Below are 16297 nucleotides of genomic sequence, written 5' to 3'. Positions count from 1 at the left end.
ACCTCTGGGCAAGTGTCGCTATCGTAGCATATCTAGCATGTGATTGTCAATTAATTAATTTTGATATACAGTAAAACCTTGGATTGCGAGCATAATTCGTTCCGGAAACGTGTTTGTAATCCAAAGAACTCGTATATCAAAGCACTCGTATATCAGTTGTGATCACGTGACGCTCGGCAGACAAAGCGTATACGTGCTACTCGTATTCAAGACCTCGCTCGTTTATCAAATTAATATTTATTTACAAATGTTGCTCGTCTTGCAAAGCACTCGCAGACCAAGTTACTCGCAATCCAAGGTTTTACTGTATACAAAAAAAATCCTGTAATATGCAGAATTGATCGCTTGTTAGGATAGAAGGTCAAATACATCTGAAAGAGCCCAGAGTTTAGCAAACAAGAAGCAAGAGCAGCATTGCCGGTATGGACCCACTAGAAGGATCCTCCCGCTCTAGCCTGCCTCACTTTGGCAAGCACCAATGGAATAAGGCAGAATGGAAGAGAAATCACAGAGGCCCCTTGTGTCCCATGCTAAGCTGAAGACATGAGCACCTTGTACCCGTGGACGTCAATCTTAAAGTACAACATCCACAGCTGGCTGTTTTCTTGTAAAGATTAAATTGGGTTCAAACAGTGAATCTGGGGTTGGGGGGGGGGAGTGCGTGCTGCAACACAAGTGAAATGCTATTTAGTTTTTATTATACTCTGGCTTAAAGTTATGAGTCGACACTCGCGTGTTTTTTGGCTTCTGTTCTCATGGCTTCAGCCAGTCTCTGTAACGGACCACCAGTGTTGACTTACAACAAGTGGTACTCATTTTATATATCACGACAAGAGTTTACTTTTGACCGCTTACGGCCAAGTTAACAGTTTGTTTGGTCACACAGCTCAATTCAAGTTCTGTTAAAAAAATGGACATTTACAGCATGTGTGCTTTTATTGGCACACTGAAGTTGCTGCTCACTTAAAATAAATACGTTTGGGAATCTTTGGCTCGGTGAAAGAACACAATGCAAAATATAAGCTTTCCACTGGCTAAGTGTACAATAATAATGAGCTATTTTTATACACTGGCCGGCAATGCGCATCACCGTTTCCCTCCATGAATAAAAACGATGGGACTTTAAACAAAGGCAGAGAAAATTAAAAAAACCAAGAGAGTCAAGTGGAGAGCCACGGGGGGTGGGGGGGGCCTCGTTCTTGTTACCGATCACTATCCCACCCACAAAGTGAACCCAGCGAGGATATGAAAAGTAAAACATCGGTGTTTTTGTTTCTCTGCGCAAGCGACCTTTTAGGGTGATGTTCAATCGGATTGGTGGCCGTGAGACGGTGGTGGAAATGTATCATTCCCACAGCAGGGGTCAAACAATCAAAAGCACAATCACGGTCGATTTCCCACAAAGCTGTACACGTATAATCAAACGCAGAGGTAGGTAGATGGCCGGGTGAATGCCCAACTAAGATTTGACCTTCCGATTGAAATTCACGTACTCTAAGCAAAGCACCACCGAGCAGGAAGTTAATCACATATATATATTTTTACATACAGAATTTGAGTTTTCTGTCAAACACAGCAGTGTTTTTGTATCGTCGACAGCTATTGAAGGCAGAAACGAAATTACAATATGTAAAAAAAAGAGACAGATGAGAGCAGGTTGGAGTTCTTTTGAAAAGCTGGACTTGATAACGAAAAGCAACACACTAATGACGGCTGCCGGTCAAAAGTAATTAACTAGAGTGGCACCCAAGGAATGTTACACTTCTCAGACACGGAGATGGAGCACTTCCATCAGTTTGTGTGCAGGTGCAAAATACATCGCAGCATCTTGAGAGGTGGTGGCAGATTTATGAAGCCTTCGTCTTGCAATGGATTGCACATGGCTGATGATGATGATGAGGAAGACGACATAAATACAAACTCATTACATGTGGTTGTGAATCATTAAGGGGAAAAAGCTCATAAAGTAGAACATTCCCCCCCCCCCCCAAATATAAATCGATATCGTTTCATTCCTTCAGTCAGAACTGGTCCAAAGTTTATTTGCTTACACAAAATTCTGGATAATATTGGTCTGAAAAGCGAAAAGGGCCGATGGGACTAAAAATACGTATTCACATGTGGCGATAGAGAACCGTGTTTGCTTATATATATTGCCGTTACATGAAAATTCCCCCACCTATTCTCCTTCTCCTCCAGGGCGGCAGTCCCAAGCTTGCGCGGGAACGCGAACTTGTTGTCGCTGATGGTCGGAGGGACGCGGGCGAGCTTCGTGCCCAGGCTGTCCCTTTCTCCTGCCGGCTGCGCCAGCAACGCCTGCACGCCCCGGGATCAACACAATGAGCGCGGGCTGCCAGGCTTACAAAGCAAAGCCACAGTGGGTATGTGTGAAGGCCAAGGCAATGTGTCTCCACACTTCCCAAAGGCTCTAACCATAGAGGTGGCGAAGCAGTGTAACAGAACGCTTATTAAAAAGTGTTGCAGTGAACTGGTATCCCTAGCTACAAACCCTACCCTCTCCATTCCTATTTTCCTATACATGTGTGTGGTGGTGCCTATTTACATACACATTGTTGTACCCAGTGAGGGGGCAACAGTATTTTTGGGCATTGTTCACAACTAAGCCCGTGCCAATCCAACTGAACGTTCCACATTCATACGGCAGGAATCAGTCAATCCATGGGACACGTGAAGATATTTGATCAACTATATATTTACATGCAATTATGCCTCCGCTGCTCCATAAATCTAAAAATATTGTAATTGCATTCTAGACAAATTTGCCTTTTGATCGTGTAAATAACTACATACCTAGATAAGGCCTATATATAAAGACCCATGACATTGCACCCATTGTGAATTTGGTCATGTGTGTACGTGTTGGGTAGCAGCTATAAAAATAGTACCCTGTCCTTTTGATGTGATGCAATGAACAGCCAACTGCAGCAAATCACACGTACACGGCACGGGCTACACGCTACACGCTGGTGGAAAACCAGCTTCTTCCAGTGCAATACTTCCATTCCTTTCATATGACATCGCATTTTTCAATAGTAAATCAAAGGATCTTCACACCCAGGGCAGCATAGCAACCTCTGTACCACCGCTCGTGACCGTAAGAACCACGAACGATACGGAAACTGAACGCATGCATGTAGAACTTTTTTCGCACCATACGTAGCCAACCGTGCTCACAGGAGGTGCGGGGGAAGGACAACAATCAGAATCAGAATATAAATGTATACTGGAGGAATCCAATGAGCGATACATCTCTTTTTCACAGATGTCCAGAAGAAACTACAGATGTCCAGAAGAAACTAAACACAAAAAGCAGTTCTAAAGAAATAAGTTTAGAATCTAGATTTAAAAGTGCATAGCTCAAGCGCCATCCTAATATCATCAGGAAGAGCGTTTCAGACGCCCGCATGAAGCGAATCTGAAAGCGCACGATGCACTAACCATCTTCGTTCAACGGTTACCCAAAAGCCGCTGCTGCTGCGAGGATGATCGAGTGTTGAGCCCAGCGTGCACGCACGCACGCACGCACTCGCACACACACACACTCACCCTCTCGCGTTCGCGCGTCTCGGTGGTGGTGAGCCGGGGGCTCGAGGCCGAGCGGGCGATCCCCGAGCCGGCCTGCGTGACGTCGCCCCTCTCGCGGAGGGCGTCACGCGGCGGCTCGCCCGCTCCCGCCGCTCCCGCCGCCGCCGCCGCCGCCGCCGCCTCAGGCAGCGCGCCGTAGCTACCGGTCTTGCGCAGGCCCGAGCGCCATGAGGCGGGTGCGCTGGCAGGGGGCGCAACGTCCACGGTCTTCTTCTCCTCCTCCTTGGGAGCGGCGGCGCCTGCGGCGATGCCGCCCGCGCCGGCTCGCGGGAACGAGCTCGGGAACTGAGCGAGGGTGGGGAGGGGGCGGGGACAAACACCCGGGGGAGTCGGTGTGAGTCGAGGGACAGCAGGTACAGGGTGTGGAGGGGGTGGCTAAGGAGGTCTGGGTAAGGAGGCGCATGTGAACGACAGCAGACGCATGCGTACGTGCATGCGCGACGGTTAGCGGTGGGGGGGAAGTCGTCTGAAGCGAGGGATTCTGGGTAGAGTGGGTTACTTTAACAAGTTGGGGATATTTCCTCTATTTTTATTTGGCTTTATATTTCAACTGACCCCCTTTTATGAAAACATTGCGGTTCTTTCAACTTGGACTATGCAATGTTGTCAAGAGTTTTAAAAAAATCTCATAGATTTGAGGTGCACAGATATATATATTTTTTATTTTAAATAAAGTATTATACAAGAAAATTAAGTCTAAAGGCTGCCAGGAGGTCAGTGAAATATTTGCAAAAGAGGGGTCATAAAAGTGCCAAGGTAAAACGTGGACATTATGCTCAACAATGTATTATCTAACTTTGTACGTATTGGGAACACACAAAACCAAACACACACACACACACGGGTAATTTCTGAGATGGGATTAATGGGCTCGTGAGGATTTGTGGGGATATAAAGGAGAGAGGAGGTGGGAAAAAAACTCCAAAACACAAGAGGATTTAAAGGAGAGAGGAGCCACCACTACCTGCCCTTTCTGGGGCACAAGCGGAATTCCGGTTTTACGCAGGCCCTGCCGCCACGTTAGCGGGTCTAGCGGTGCCACTGCAGGCAAGGTGGCGGCGGCTACAAATTCAGGCTGCGCACGCCACACGGTCAGCCGCAGGCAGGCAGGCAGGCAGCAGCGTGGGCCACGCGGAGGGATGGCAGAGAGGACAACGCCCGGAACAAAGGGGAAAGAAAAGCAAAAGACAGAGAAAGGTACAGGCAAGGCACAGGCAAAATAATCAACAAAGGAGGCGGAAGAAAAAGATAAAACGAAACAAGACATACCACACTCGGATGCAACACAGGAATACAGTAATTCATTTCAACATCGGCATCTTCCTGGAAGCAGAAACACTTGAGGAGTTGAAGAGGCTCGGAGGGAGGAGGACGAGAGAAAAGGAGTACAAGCAAAAGGTGTTGTGCTACTGAAGGCCAAGTGCCTTCTTTAATGGCTGACCCTTTGATTTATTGAGAAGAGCTTCAAGGCTTTTTCAGGAGAGGGTTCGTGGTGTGACCAATTCCATTAACCGCAAGTGGGGAAAACCAAGGGTACCTAGAAGAATGTGAGGATGACGTTCAAAACTCAGCACAAGCTGATAAATTCAAATGTAGTCCCTTCAAAAGGCCTATAACCAAATTGTGTGCTTGTGGCATGGCAATAAATCTAAATGTGTCATTTTTAAGAGATTGAATATAGAAAACTACGTGACAAACTAAACTCAATACAAGAAGTTTTACTGTGCAATCTGGTGACCAGGCTGATGACATCAGATCAACACTTGAACCCAGTTTTAATGTTACAACCACAAGTGTCTGGGAACCAGACACCAACTCAGGAGCAGCGCCAGCTAAGCAACGGGGATTATCCCAGAGTCACCTGCTCCATTAAAGTAATGCCATTCATCAATGAACTGCTGGGTGAAGGGCTTCTTCCACACACCTTCTTGCCATCTACGAAACTATTATTATTATTTTTTTGTTAAAGCAAAATGGCAGCGCCGAGCGGGATCCCGGCCCGTACCTTCCTGGAGGGCGACGTCGGGGTGGTGGTGGTGGTGGCGGCCGCGGGCGGCTGGGTGTTCGTCACCGTCAGCGGGGCCGGGGAGGGCGTGGTCTGCGTGGGGGCAGAGGGCGGCACAATGAGGCCGTGCGAGGACGCCCGCGACGTCGGGGGGACGCCGGGCCCGGCGGGCGTCACGCCGGGCGTCTTGTCCGGCATCGCCTCGTTGTTGTTGTTCACCTTGTTGTTGTTGTTGTTCTCCTTGACGGATGGCCGGTTTTTCCCTGCAGGTCAAAAATAAGATTTTCTTTTTAGAAACAATTAACGTCACGTACGTATATGTAATCGTATGCATGAAGGTTAAATGTTAACTGCGTGGACCAAGGGGACTAGATTTGCGAGTGAGCAGAAATTAAGGCCAGGGTAGTTGTAGACAGCACCAGGTTACTCAATTAAGGCTAAGTTGACCGAAGGATGAAGGCTAAGGGCAGGTCAATTATACATTTTGCCACTGATGTGCATGACCAATTCCATGACGTCAGTATTGTCATATTATCGTCACCGGTAGAAATTACAGGAAGCACTCAAATGCTGTGCTCTAGTCCATGTTAAGCAGTGAAACCTCTATTGTATTCCCATTTCACACATTTTCCAAAATGTAAAAACTTAGTTCCAAATTTTTTTTGTTAAATGTACATTTAGAAAATGTTACAATTCCCCATCAACTAGCGTGCTCCGCATAACATTGCAAAGGAAATCTGCTCACATCACACTTTACCTCCTTTTAAAAAAATCAAACACACCAGTGAATGCTCCGCGGTTGTCGCACATGTTGCGCCTCAGTTATGGGTCATTAGTCACAAATCATGAGCAAATGTGTCACTGGTGAGCATCGGCCCGCATCAACCAACTCGAAAAACAGCACTGCTACAGATGATTTCAGTGCAGAGAAGATGAAATTGTAAGGCAGCACGAGAGAGGTATGTAATACGAGCAACAGAAAGGGAGAGCAGCAGAGATATACGGAATGAGATAACCAGAGAGAGATACAGCACGGGAGAAGTATGCAGTGAGTTAATCTCTGGAGGAAGTGAAATATAACGAACCACTAGTAGCAGTGAGAGTGAAAAAGAGAGAAGCAGAGTAAGAGAGACAGGCAAAATTAATTACATGTTTTTATGGCAATAAATACATTTATCCCCTTCAAAAACATTCCCGTTGTGTTTGACGTTCTAATTTGAAATACGTATGGCAGGGGTTTTCTCTATATAAAATGAAAAAGCAGCAACAGGGCCAGTTGGGACTGCCAGGAGGCATCAAGTATGGGCAGTTGCCAACACACTCAGATGACCATTGGCGATTTCCTTTCACTCTTTAATCTATTCACGCTGCATTACTTTAATATCCTTTGCAACGATGCAAGGATATTCGTATTTAGGCGCAAAAAAACAACTTGCCACATTCATCATTGAAACCGCTCTATATAACTAACGATATGCTAACAATACATTACCATAAAGACAGGACTCACTCGTGTATAATAAAGCCAATCAACGCTAAGAAAAACATTAGCCAAACCAAAGGAAGTTTCCCAGTGTCATGTCAGAAAAATGTGTGCATCACATCTGTAACCTTGACAATAACAATCTTTATTTCTTTCTCCCGTATGGCTGCTGATGTAGATGCAGAGCATCAACTACAATTTCATATTGAGGTGTTGAAGCCAGCTAACTGCGTCAGGAGCAGCGAAATATATCGCTGCAAAGTCTCCTTCGTATTTGTGGATCGGGCAGTAGATCATTATATGTTGTTTGGTGTGTTCTGGATACCCACAGTCGCACGCTGGACAGTTTCTTATTTTATATTAGTGCATCGGGTTATCCACATATGCCATGGTTTGTGCGGATGCTAGTTAGGGTGGACCATGAGCTTCGTGGACAATGACAATGCTCAGATGGTAGTTGAGGCCACAGCTGTATTGAGAGCTCGTTTGGCAGAGTCTGCGCGACCGGCTGTACCTGTGTGGTTCTCGGGCTGCGACTCGGCCTCAGAACCCTCCTGGTCCTCCTCCTCATCCTCGTCGTCCTCCTCCTCGGAGCTGGAACTGCTCGTCTCGTCGTGCTTGCTCTCACCATCACCCTCCTTCCTGCTCGCAACAGCCGACACCAAGGGGGGAGTGTAGGGGCCCTCTCTCTGTTCATTAACTGGGTTGCAATCATTGTGGGCTTATGCCAAGGAGCCACTGCCAACATTCTCAGGTGGCCTCCGCAAAAAGATGAGCCCCACACTCCAGATGATCGAAAATGCAGCGGCCAGAATTATTCGCACTATCATAGGTTTTTGCAGTTGTGCTGTATGGAAACGGTCAAAGCGCCCAGCAACTGCAGCGAAACGTCAGACATCGTACCAAGCACCACGCGGTATAACCTGAAAACACATCAGGATTTCTTCTGTTTCTATGCCCAAGACCGATTCCTGCCACTCGATGTTTGTCTTTCTTAGATACATTGCATTCCTCTCTTCTCCCATAACTTTCAAAATAAGTTGTGCACTAAAAAAAAAAGTAATTAGTATGCAAAGGCAGCCATTGGTATGTTCCTCTTACAGCCGGAATACCATCTGGGGCCTGGCTTGGAAGAGACATTGGAAAAACAAATCTCTATCTGTTCTTCATGTTTAAGGGGCCTGGCCACATCAGATCACACGGCTTGTCTGGGGATCTGTAGTGTGTGCCAATGATAAAATTTGAACTGTTGTGAATATAACATTTGCGAGGAGCTAATCATAAATGGAACATAATGGCCTCATAAAAAATATTGCTCACTTCAACATGGTTATATACAGCAGCTTATGTTTTACAATTCAATGACTGCATTCATTTGCCATCAAATACAACAAGTATCATCACATTCTTATTCTTGATACTTTCGGTAAAGTCACGTAGAAGGGAAACAATAAAATAATAAAAACATAAAACAGTATCGTCATGCCATGCGCGTCCCTTTGGCTTAAGAATTTATGGTACATGTCATAACCAGCGAGCGACCAGGGGATTCCATAACCAATCATGCATAGCTTTGTCAATGTTATTATATGTTTAGTGGCAACATGTTTTCCAAAACACAGTGACCTTTTCGACACAGCAAACTTCAACCTCTATTTGTACATGGATCATTTGCTTCCACCGCTCAATGCTTCACCGCCACATTCCACCCGTGAATTTACATCTATCAATGGCACTTCCGCCACCAAATAATTATTTTTTCCACTCAGGACATGCGCGGTGATTGTCAGTGCATCATCAACGAGGAAGCGACACTCCCAGTGACGGAATATGAACAGTGCTTTGTCAATAATATAAGTAGACGACTGGGTGGCTTAAGGTGTTCATCACCCTGCTCAAGTCATGAATTATGAGACAATTGAGCTTGAATTCAGGCTCCAGTCACCGGTGATTAAACCAAATTCTGAGATGTACAGCAATGTGAGACTTCAGAGGCGCTCTGATCTTAAAAGTATCAGTTATTCGAAAGACAGGCAGGAGATTGATCGTCAATAAGACTGAGCATGTTATTGGATATTATTGAGTAGTCTTTGCTTTGACTTAGATGCACCACCCTACTCATCAGGGTTGTACTCCGTGTTGGATGCCACTCCATGTTTAAACATGCAGGCTTATACATCTGGAAGTTAGGCGCTTGGCAACCGCGAAACCCTTACCCTCTAGATTTGATGGAGTTGGTGTCATTCGACTCGATTATCTCGCTGTTAATGGGTTGCTTCTCCTTCTCGATCTTCATCTGTGACGAGAGAGAGCATGTACACATACACACAAAGATAATGATTCCCCCCGTATATAGCCTTCCAGGCTGCAGGGCCAAGTGTTATTAGAGAGCACCTATGAAGGCGGGCACGGCACATGAGCGGGTGGGGTGGTCAGCACCACTCCCGGCCGACTTTGTCACCCCATAGCTCACGCTTACACACCACATCAGGTACTACTTTAAGGCCAAGTTGACCAAGGGGAGGCCCCAGGACCAGGTTAAGATATTCGCCACTGTTATTGGTCGTAGTGAAGTCCGCTAACCACTGAATTCAGGCCTGTTCATCAACATCAGCCACGAGTGTACAAACCATATGCTAGTGGCGAAGATGAAATGCAATGCATGGATTTTAAAAGCACTAAAATGTTGATAACACTCTCTCCACAATTATCAACAATTTAAAGTACACATTTTAAAGGAGAGGGTGTTTAGAAAAAGAGTACCGCGTGCACGCCTTTGAAAACTTTAGCAAAGTAAACAATCGTTACTTGAGGGGCGGTATAAACACCAAAATTGAAAATGGTACAAAATCTCAAAATGCCATATTTGGCAAGAGGGCAGGAGCACCGTTGGGGGGGGGGTATAGAAAACAAGCCAACCTAACCCTATCCCCAAAGAGGGGGGGGGGTATAGAAGACAAGCCAACCTAACCCTAACCCCAAAGAGGGGGTATAGAAGACAAGCCAACCTAACCCTATCCCCAAAGAGGGGGGGGGGGGGTATAGAAGACAAGCCAACCTAACCCTATCCCCAAAGAGGGGGTATAGAAGACAAGCCAACCTAACCCTATCCCCAAAGAGGGGGGTATAGAAGACAAGCCAACCTAACCCTATCCCCAAAGAGGGGGGTATAGAAGACAAGCCAACCTAACCCTAACCCCAAAGAGGGGGGGGGGGGTATAGAAGACAAGCCAACCAACCCTAACCCCAAAGAGGGGGGTATATAGAAGACAAGACAACCTAACCCTAACCCCAAAGAGGGGGGTATAGAAGACAAGCCAACCTAACCCAATCCCCAAAGAGGGGGGTATAGAAGACAAGCCAACCTAACCCTAACCCCAAAGAGGGGGGGTATAGAAGACAAGCCAACCTAACCCTATCCACAAAGAGGGGGGGGGGGTATAGAAGACAAACCAACCTAACCCTAACCCCAAAGAGGGGGGTATAGAAGACAAGCCAACCTAACCCTAACCCCAAAGAGGGGGGTATAGAAGACAAGCCAACCTAACCCTAACCCCAGAGGGGGTATAGAAGACAAGCCAACCTAACCCTAACCCCAAAGAGGGGGGGGTATAGAAGACAAGCCAACCTAACCCTAACCCCAAAGAGGGGGGGGGTATAGAAGACAAGCCAACCTAACCCTATCCCCAAAGAGGGGGGGGGTATAGAAGACAAGCCAACCTAACCCTAACCCCAAAGAGGGGGGGGGGTATAGAAGACAAGCCAACCTAACCCTAACCCCAAAGAGGGGGGGTATAGAAGACAAGCCAACCTAACCCTAACCCCAAAGAGGGGGGGGGGGGTATAGAAGACAAGCCAACCTAACCCTAACCCCAAAAAGGGGGGGGGGGGTATAGAAGACAAGCCAACCTAACCCTAACCCCAAAGAGGGGGTATAGAAGACAAGCCAACCTAACCCTATCCCCAAAGAGAGGGGGGGGGGGTATAGAAGACAAGCCAACCTAACCCTAACCCCAAAGAGGGGGGGTATAGAAGACAAGCCAACCTAACCCTAACCCCAAAGAGGGGGGTATAGAAGACAAGCCAACCTAACCCTATCCCCAAAGAGGGGGTATAGAAGACAAGCCAACCTAACCCTATCCCCAAAGAGGGGGGTATAGAAGACAAGCCAACCTAACCCTATCCCCAAAGAGGGGGGTATAGAAGACAAGCCAACCTAACCCTAACCCCAAAGAGGGGGGGGGGGTATAGAAGACAAGCCAACCTAACCCTAACCCCAAAGAGGGGGGTATAGAAGACAAGACAACCTAACCCTAACCCCAAAGAGGGGGGTATAGAAGACAAGCCAACCTAACCCTATCCCCAAAGAGGGGGGTATAGAAGACAAGCCAACCTAACCCTAACCCCAAAGAGGGGGGGTATAGAAGACAAGCCAACCTAACCCTATCCACAAAGAGGGGGGGGGGGTATAGAAGACAAGCCAACCTAACCCTAACCCCAAAGAGGGGGGTATAGAAGACAAGCCAACATAACCCTAACCCCAAAGAGGGGGGTATAGAAGACAAGCCAACCTAACCCTAACCCCAGAGGGGGTATAGAAGACAAGCCAACCTAACCCTAACCCCAAAGAGGGGGGGTATAGAAGACAAGCCAACCTAACCCTAACCCCAAAGAGGGGGGGGTATAGAAGACAAGCCAACCTAACCCTATCCCCAAAGAGGGGGGGGTATAGAAGACAAGCCAACCTAACCCTAACCCCAAAGAGGGGGGGGTATAGAAGACAAGCCAACCTAACCCTAACCCCAAAGAGGGGGGGTATAGAAGACAAGCCAACCTAACCCTAACCCCAAAGAGGGGGGGGGGGTATAGAAGACAAGCCAACCTAACCCTAACCCCAAAAAGGGGGGGTATAGAAGACAAGCCAACCTAACCCTAACCCCAAAGAGGGGGGGGTATAGAAGACAAGCCAACCTAACCCTAACCCCAAAGAGGGGGGTATAGAAGACAAGCCAACCTAACCCTATCCCCAAAGAGGGGGGGGGGTATACAGTGAGGGAAAAAAGTATTTGATCCCCTGATGATTTTGTACATTTACCCACTGACAAAGAAATGATCAGTCTATAATTTTAATAGTAGGTTTATTTGAACAGTGAGAGACAGAATAACAACTAAATATCCAGAAAAACGCATGTCAAAAATGTTATAAATTGATTTGCATTTTAATGAGGGAAATAAGTATTTGACCCATCTGCAAAACATGACTTAGTTATTGGTGGCAAAACCCTTGTTGGCAATCACAGAGGTCAGACGTTTCTTATAGTTGGCCACCAGGTTTGCACACATCTCAGGAGGGATTTTGTCCCACTCCTCTTTGCAGATCTTCTCCAAGTCATTAAGGTTTCGAGGCTGACATTTGGCAACTCGAACCTTCAGCTCCCTCCACAGATTTTCTATGGGATTAAGGTCTGGAAACTGGCTAGGCTACTCCAGGACCTTAATGTGCTTCTTCTTGAGCCACTCCTTTGTTGCCTTGGCCGTGTGTTTTGGGTCATTGTCATGCTGGAATACCCATCCATGACCCATTTTCAATGCCCTGGCTGAGGGAAGGAGGTTCTCACCCACGATTTGACGGTACATGGCCCCGTCCATCGTCCCTTTGATGAGGTGAAGTTGTCCTGCCCCCTTAGCAGAAAAACACCCCCAAAGCATAATGTTTCCACCTCCATGTTTGACGGTGGGGATGGTGGTCTTGGGGTCATAGGCAGCATTCCTCCTCCTCCAAACACGGCGAGTTGAGCTGATGCCAAAGAGCTCCATTTTGGTCTCATCTGACCACAACACTTTCACCCAGTTGTCCTCTGAATCATTCAGATGTTCATTGGCAAACTTCAGACGGGCATGTATTAGTGCTTTCTTGAGCAGGGGGACCTTGCGGGAGCTGCAGGATTTCAGTCCTTCACGGCGTAGTGTGTACCAATTGTTTTCTTGGTGACTATGGTCCCAGCTGCCTTGAGATCATTGACAAGATCTTCCCGTGTAGTTCTGGGCTGATTCCTCACCGTTCTCATGATCATTGCAACTCCACGAGGTGAGATCTTGCATGGAGCCCCAGGCCAAGGGAGATTGACAGTTCTTTTGTGTTTCTTCCATTTGCGAATAATCGCACCAACTGTTGTCACCTTACCAAGCAGCTTGGCAATGGTCTTGTAGCCCATTCCAGCCTTGTGTAGGTCTACAATCTTGTCCCTGACATCCTTGGAGAGCTCTTTGGTCTTGGCCATGATGGAGAGTTTGGAATCTGATTGATTGCTTCTGTGGACAGGTGTCTTTTATACAGGTAACAAGCTGAGATTAGGAACACTCCCTTTAAGAGTGTGCTCCTAATCTCAGCTCGTTACCTGTATAAAAGACACTTGGGAGCCAGAAATCTTTCTGACTGAGCGGGGGTCAAATACTTATTTCCCTCATTAAAATACAAATCAATATATAACATTTTGACATGCCTTTTTCTGGATGTTGTTGTTGTTATTCTGTCTCTCACTGTTCAAATAAACCTACCATTAAAATTATAGACTGATAATTTCTTTGTCAGTGGGCAAATGTACAAATTCAGCAGGGAATCAAATACTTTTTTCCCTCACTGTAGAAGACAAGCCAACCTAACCCTATCCCCAAAGAGGGGGGGGGGGTATAGAAGACAAGCCAACCTAACCCTAGGGGGGGGTATAGAAGACAAGCCAACCTAACCCTATCCCCAAAGAGGGGGGGGGGGGCAGAAGGTGGCTGCCATACCCACGTACCGTTTTCTGCTTCGTTTGCAGCTCTTCCAAATAGCTGAGCACGTCTTCGTCGGACACATCGAACGCCGTCTGCCCCTGCATCGCAACAAGGCACGCGGACAGCGGAATGCGTGGTGAGACCTGACAAGTGTGAGCTTCAAGCGTCTCCTATTCCAACGAGTTACGAGCTGGCATCCATTGTATCATCAGAATGTCTCATCATGAGACAATGTGGGCTAACACACTTAATTAAGAACCCTGTTTCCAGGGGGTCAATGAGAAGCTGGGACGAGGAGGGTGACAATTTAACTCGCAGGCCCCCTTCTTAGATGAAGGGCCTGAGCTGGAGGCTACTTAGCCCACAGGGCTAACCTGGACCTGGGTGACCAGCCCATGGGGCATTCAGTAACTTTTTGTACCCCAAGTGAGTGCCATTATGTCAAAGTGTCCCCCCATTCTGCTCAAAACGAAACAACGCGGGTGACCACTCACCTTCGCCGGTGACCCCCCCCCCCGAGAGCCAGCAGTCAAAATATTTACAATGTCCCAATGGCAGAGGACATAACCCACTTGTAATCCAACAAAGTGACCCTCACATTTATCGAATCCAACACAAATAAACGCGGACGAATAATCAACGTGCGCGGTGCTGCAGTGGCGCCGCGCGCCCGACCACCGACCACTTTGTTGAGCGCCTCCATGTTGCAGAAGTTCTCGACAAGCACGCGGCACGCCTCATCCTTGCCCCAGTGCGCGGCGGCGTGCAGCGGAGTCCAGCCGTCGTTGTCTCGCACGTTCACGTCGAAGCCCGCCTGCAGCAGCAGCCTACGCGGCCACGCAAGCAAAGAGAGACATGCCCCTACAGCCATACAGGATGTCGGCGGGGGACACAGGTGCTAATAATGAGCAACGATTAAGGCTGACGGGCTCCGGGAACGATGAGCGGGGCGGGTGATGCGGTCCAGCGCCCTGAGAACGATTGTTTAAGGGCGCTTGATAAATTAAAATGTATTGTTATTATTATTATTAGCACCACACCCAGGACACCTTCGTCTCCTCAGCAGTGATGCTTGCATAATTAGGTCGCTTCTGTATCTGTGGGCTTTGCCAGGTAGGATGGGGACGGTTTAGTTTTATTTGTATGTTTTTGGATGATCTCTTTACCTTTACTATACTTTGCACTCCTATCGTGTTTTTGTATTGTTTGTTTTTCTAACGTCCTGACCCACCCCCGGCTGGACATCTGTGCAAAAGAGCATTATTAGCTCATCGGATTCCTCCTGCAGTATGAATAAATATTCTGATTACGAGCCTAGAGGAGGCCCTGGACCAGTTCATATCATCACCGCTGATGTAAGCCGTGACCAGGAATCGAAATGTCGCCTGCCAGGGTTCGTCACGCGGTGCGCCAACCGCCACGCTGACGTCTAACGTTGCACCAGTGCAACAAGTGGACCCCATGGCCGCCGTGGCCGCAGCGCAGGGGGCGCTCACTTGATGACGTCGATGTAGCCCTTGGCGGCGGCCACGTGCAGAGCGGTGCCGCCCGACTTAGGGTGCCGCACTTCGTCTATGCGTCCACTGTTGAGCCACTGGCGAGCGTCGCGCATCATCACCTGCTCCTCCTCCTTGCGTGCCGCGTCCTGGTCTACGCCTGCTCCCAAGTTGGGCGTGCGCACGCACACACACACAGACACAGACACCCTGGGTCAGCTTTGCTAACCATAGTGACAAGGGCCTCATTTACTCAAGCAGGGGGAACAGCAATAGGCGCCGAGACATTTGCTTGGTTTCATCACCCATAAGGCTTTGGCGGCATCAGATCCGTTCGCTCCGACCCCTACACAACCTCCTTCACTTTACATGGCTCGAGGGTGGGGGTTAGCGGAAGAGATGTTCATTCCCGTTCTGCTGTAATGTGCACTGATGCCTTATCTATTGAGGGGCGTATAATGGCACAAAATAAAGATTGATTGATCTAATGTTCTAAGCGGTAGGTTCATTTACAGCCAGGAAGTTAAACATGGCTAGTTCTGAGATCAACCTGATTCTAAGCGCGAGGTCCGGTTTAAAAGTCAGCCCGAGGGCCAGGTTACGAGACCGTGGGATCAGTTCGACCCGATCGGACCCTGGTTGCCAGAAGCACACAGGGCTCATATAGCCAGCACATTTCCCACTGGCTGTGGGGACTAAGGCATTAGACTGCACATACACACTAAAGCTGGTGTTGCATACAGGAGAGATATGGCCAGCACCATGCCTGACCACCTTGGTCTTCCTCGTGATGGTATTTACACAAGAAACTTGGTCAAGGATACTTACCTGCACACACATGCGCGCACATAAAAGCACATGAACTTAAATACAATAGTTACTGGCTTTCCAAAGTCATCACATAGTCTCACTGCGGCAGTGAAACCGTGC

General features: G+C 47.9%; 1 protein-coding gene across 13 annotated transcripts in view; it reads right to left on the bottom strand.

The window, feature by feature from the left end:
- The window catches only part of LOC116952022 (protein phosphatase 1 regulatory subunit 12A), a 108431-nt gene that overhangs the window by 46994 nt on the left and 45140 nt on the right, over nt 1-16297 (bottom strand). For 9 of the 13 annotated variants that reach the window (XM_076072771.1, XM_076072763.1, XM_076072776.1 and 6 more), the window contains exons 4-12: nt 15368-15527; nt 14554-14698; nt 13895-13969; nt 9311-9390; nt 7609-7736; nt 5612-5874; nt 4571-4681; nt 3568-3891; nt 2180-2316 (exon numbers count right to left, since the gene is read on the bottom strand). In XM_076072771.1, coding sequence (XP_075928886.1) covers nt 2180-2316; nt 3568-3891; nt 4571-4681; nt 5612-5874; nt 7609-7736; nt 9311-9390; nt 13895-13969; nt 14554-14698; nt 15368-15527 — 1423 coding nt within the window. Of the gene's footprint in view, nt 1-2179; nt 2317-3567; nt 3892-4570; nt 4682-4875; nt 4930-5611; nt 5875-7608; nt 7737-9310; nt 9391-13894; nt 13970-14553; nt 14699-15367; nt 15528-16297 lie in introns of all 13 variants that reach the window. The other 4 variants (XM_076072783.1, XM_076072778.1, XM_032971034.2 and 1 more) reach the window with 4 other exon arrangements.

The sequence above is a fragment of the Petromyzon marinus genome, chromosome 3 (assembly GCF_048934315.1).
Source record: "Petromyzon marinus isolate PM22_M1 ecotype Great Lakes invasive population chromosome 3, UKy_Petmar_22M1.pri1.0, whole genome shotgun sequence".
NCBI lineage: Eukaryota > Metazoa > Chordata > Hyperoartia > Petromyzontiformes > Petromyzontidae > Petromyzon > Petromyzon marinus.
The sequence above is the reverse complement of the archived record's forward strand: the minus strand, read 5'-3'. Positions and strand labels throughout refer to the sequence as shown.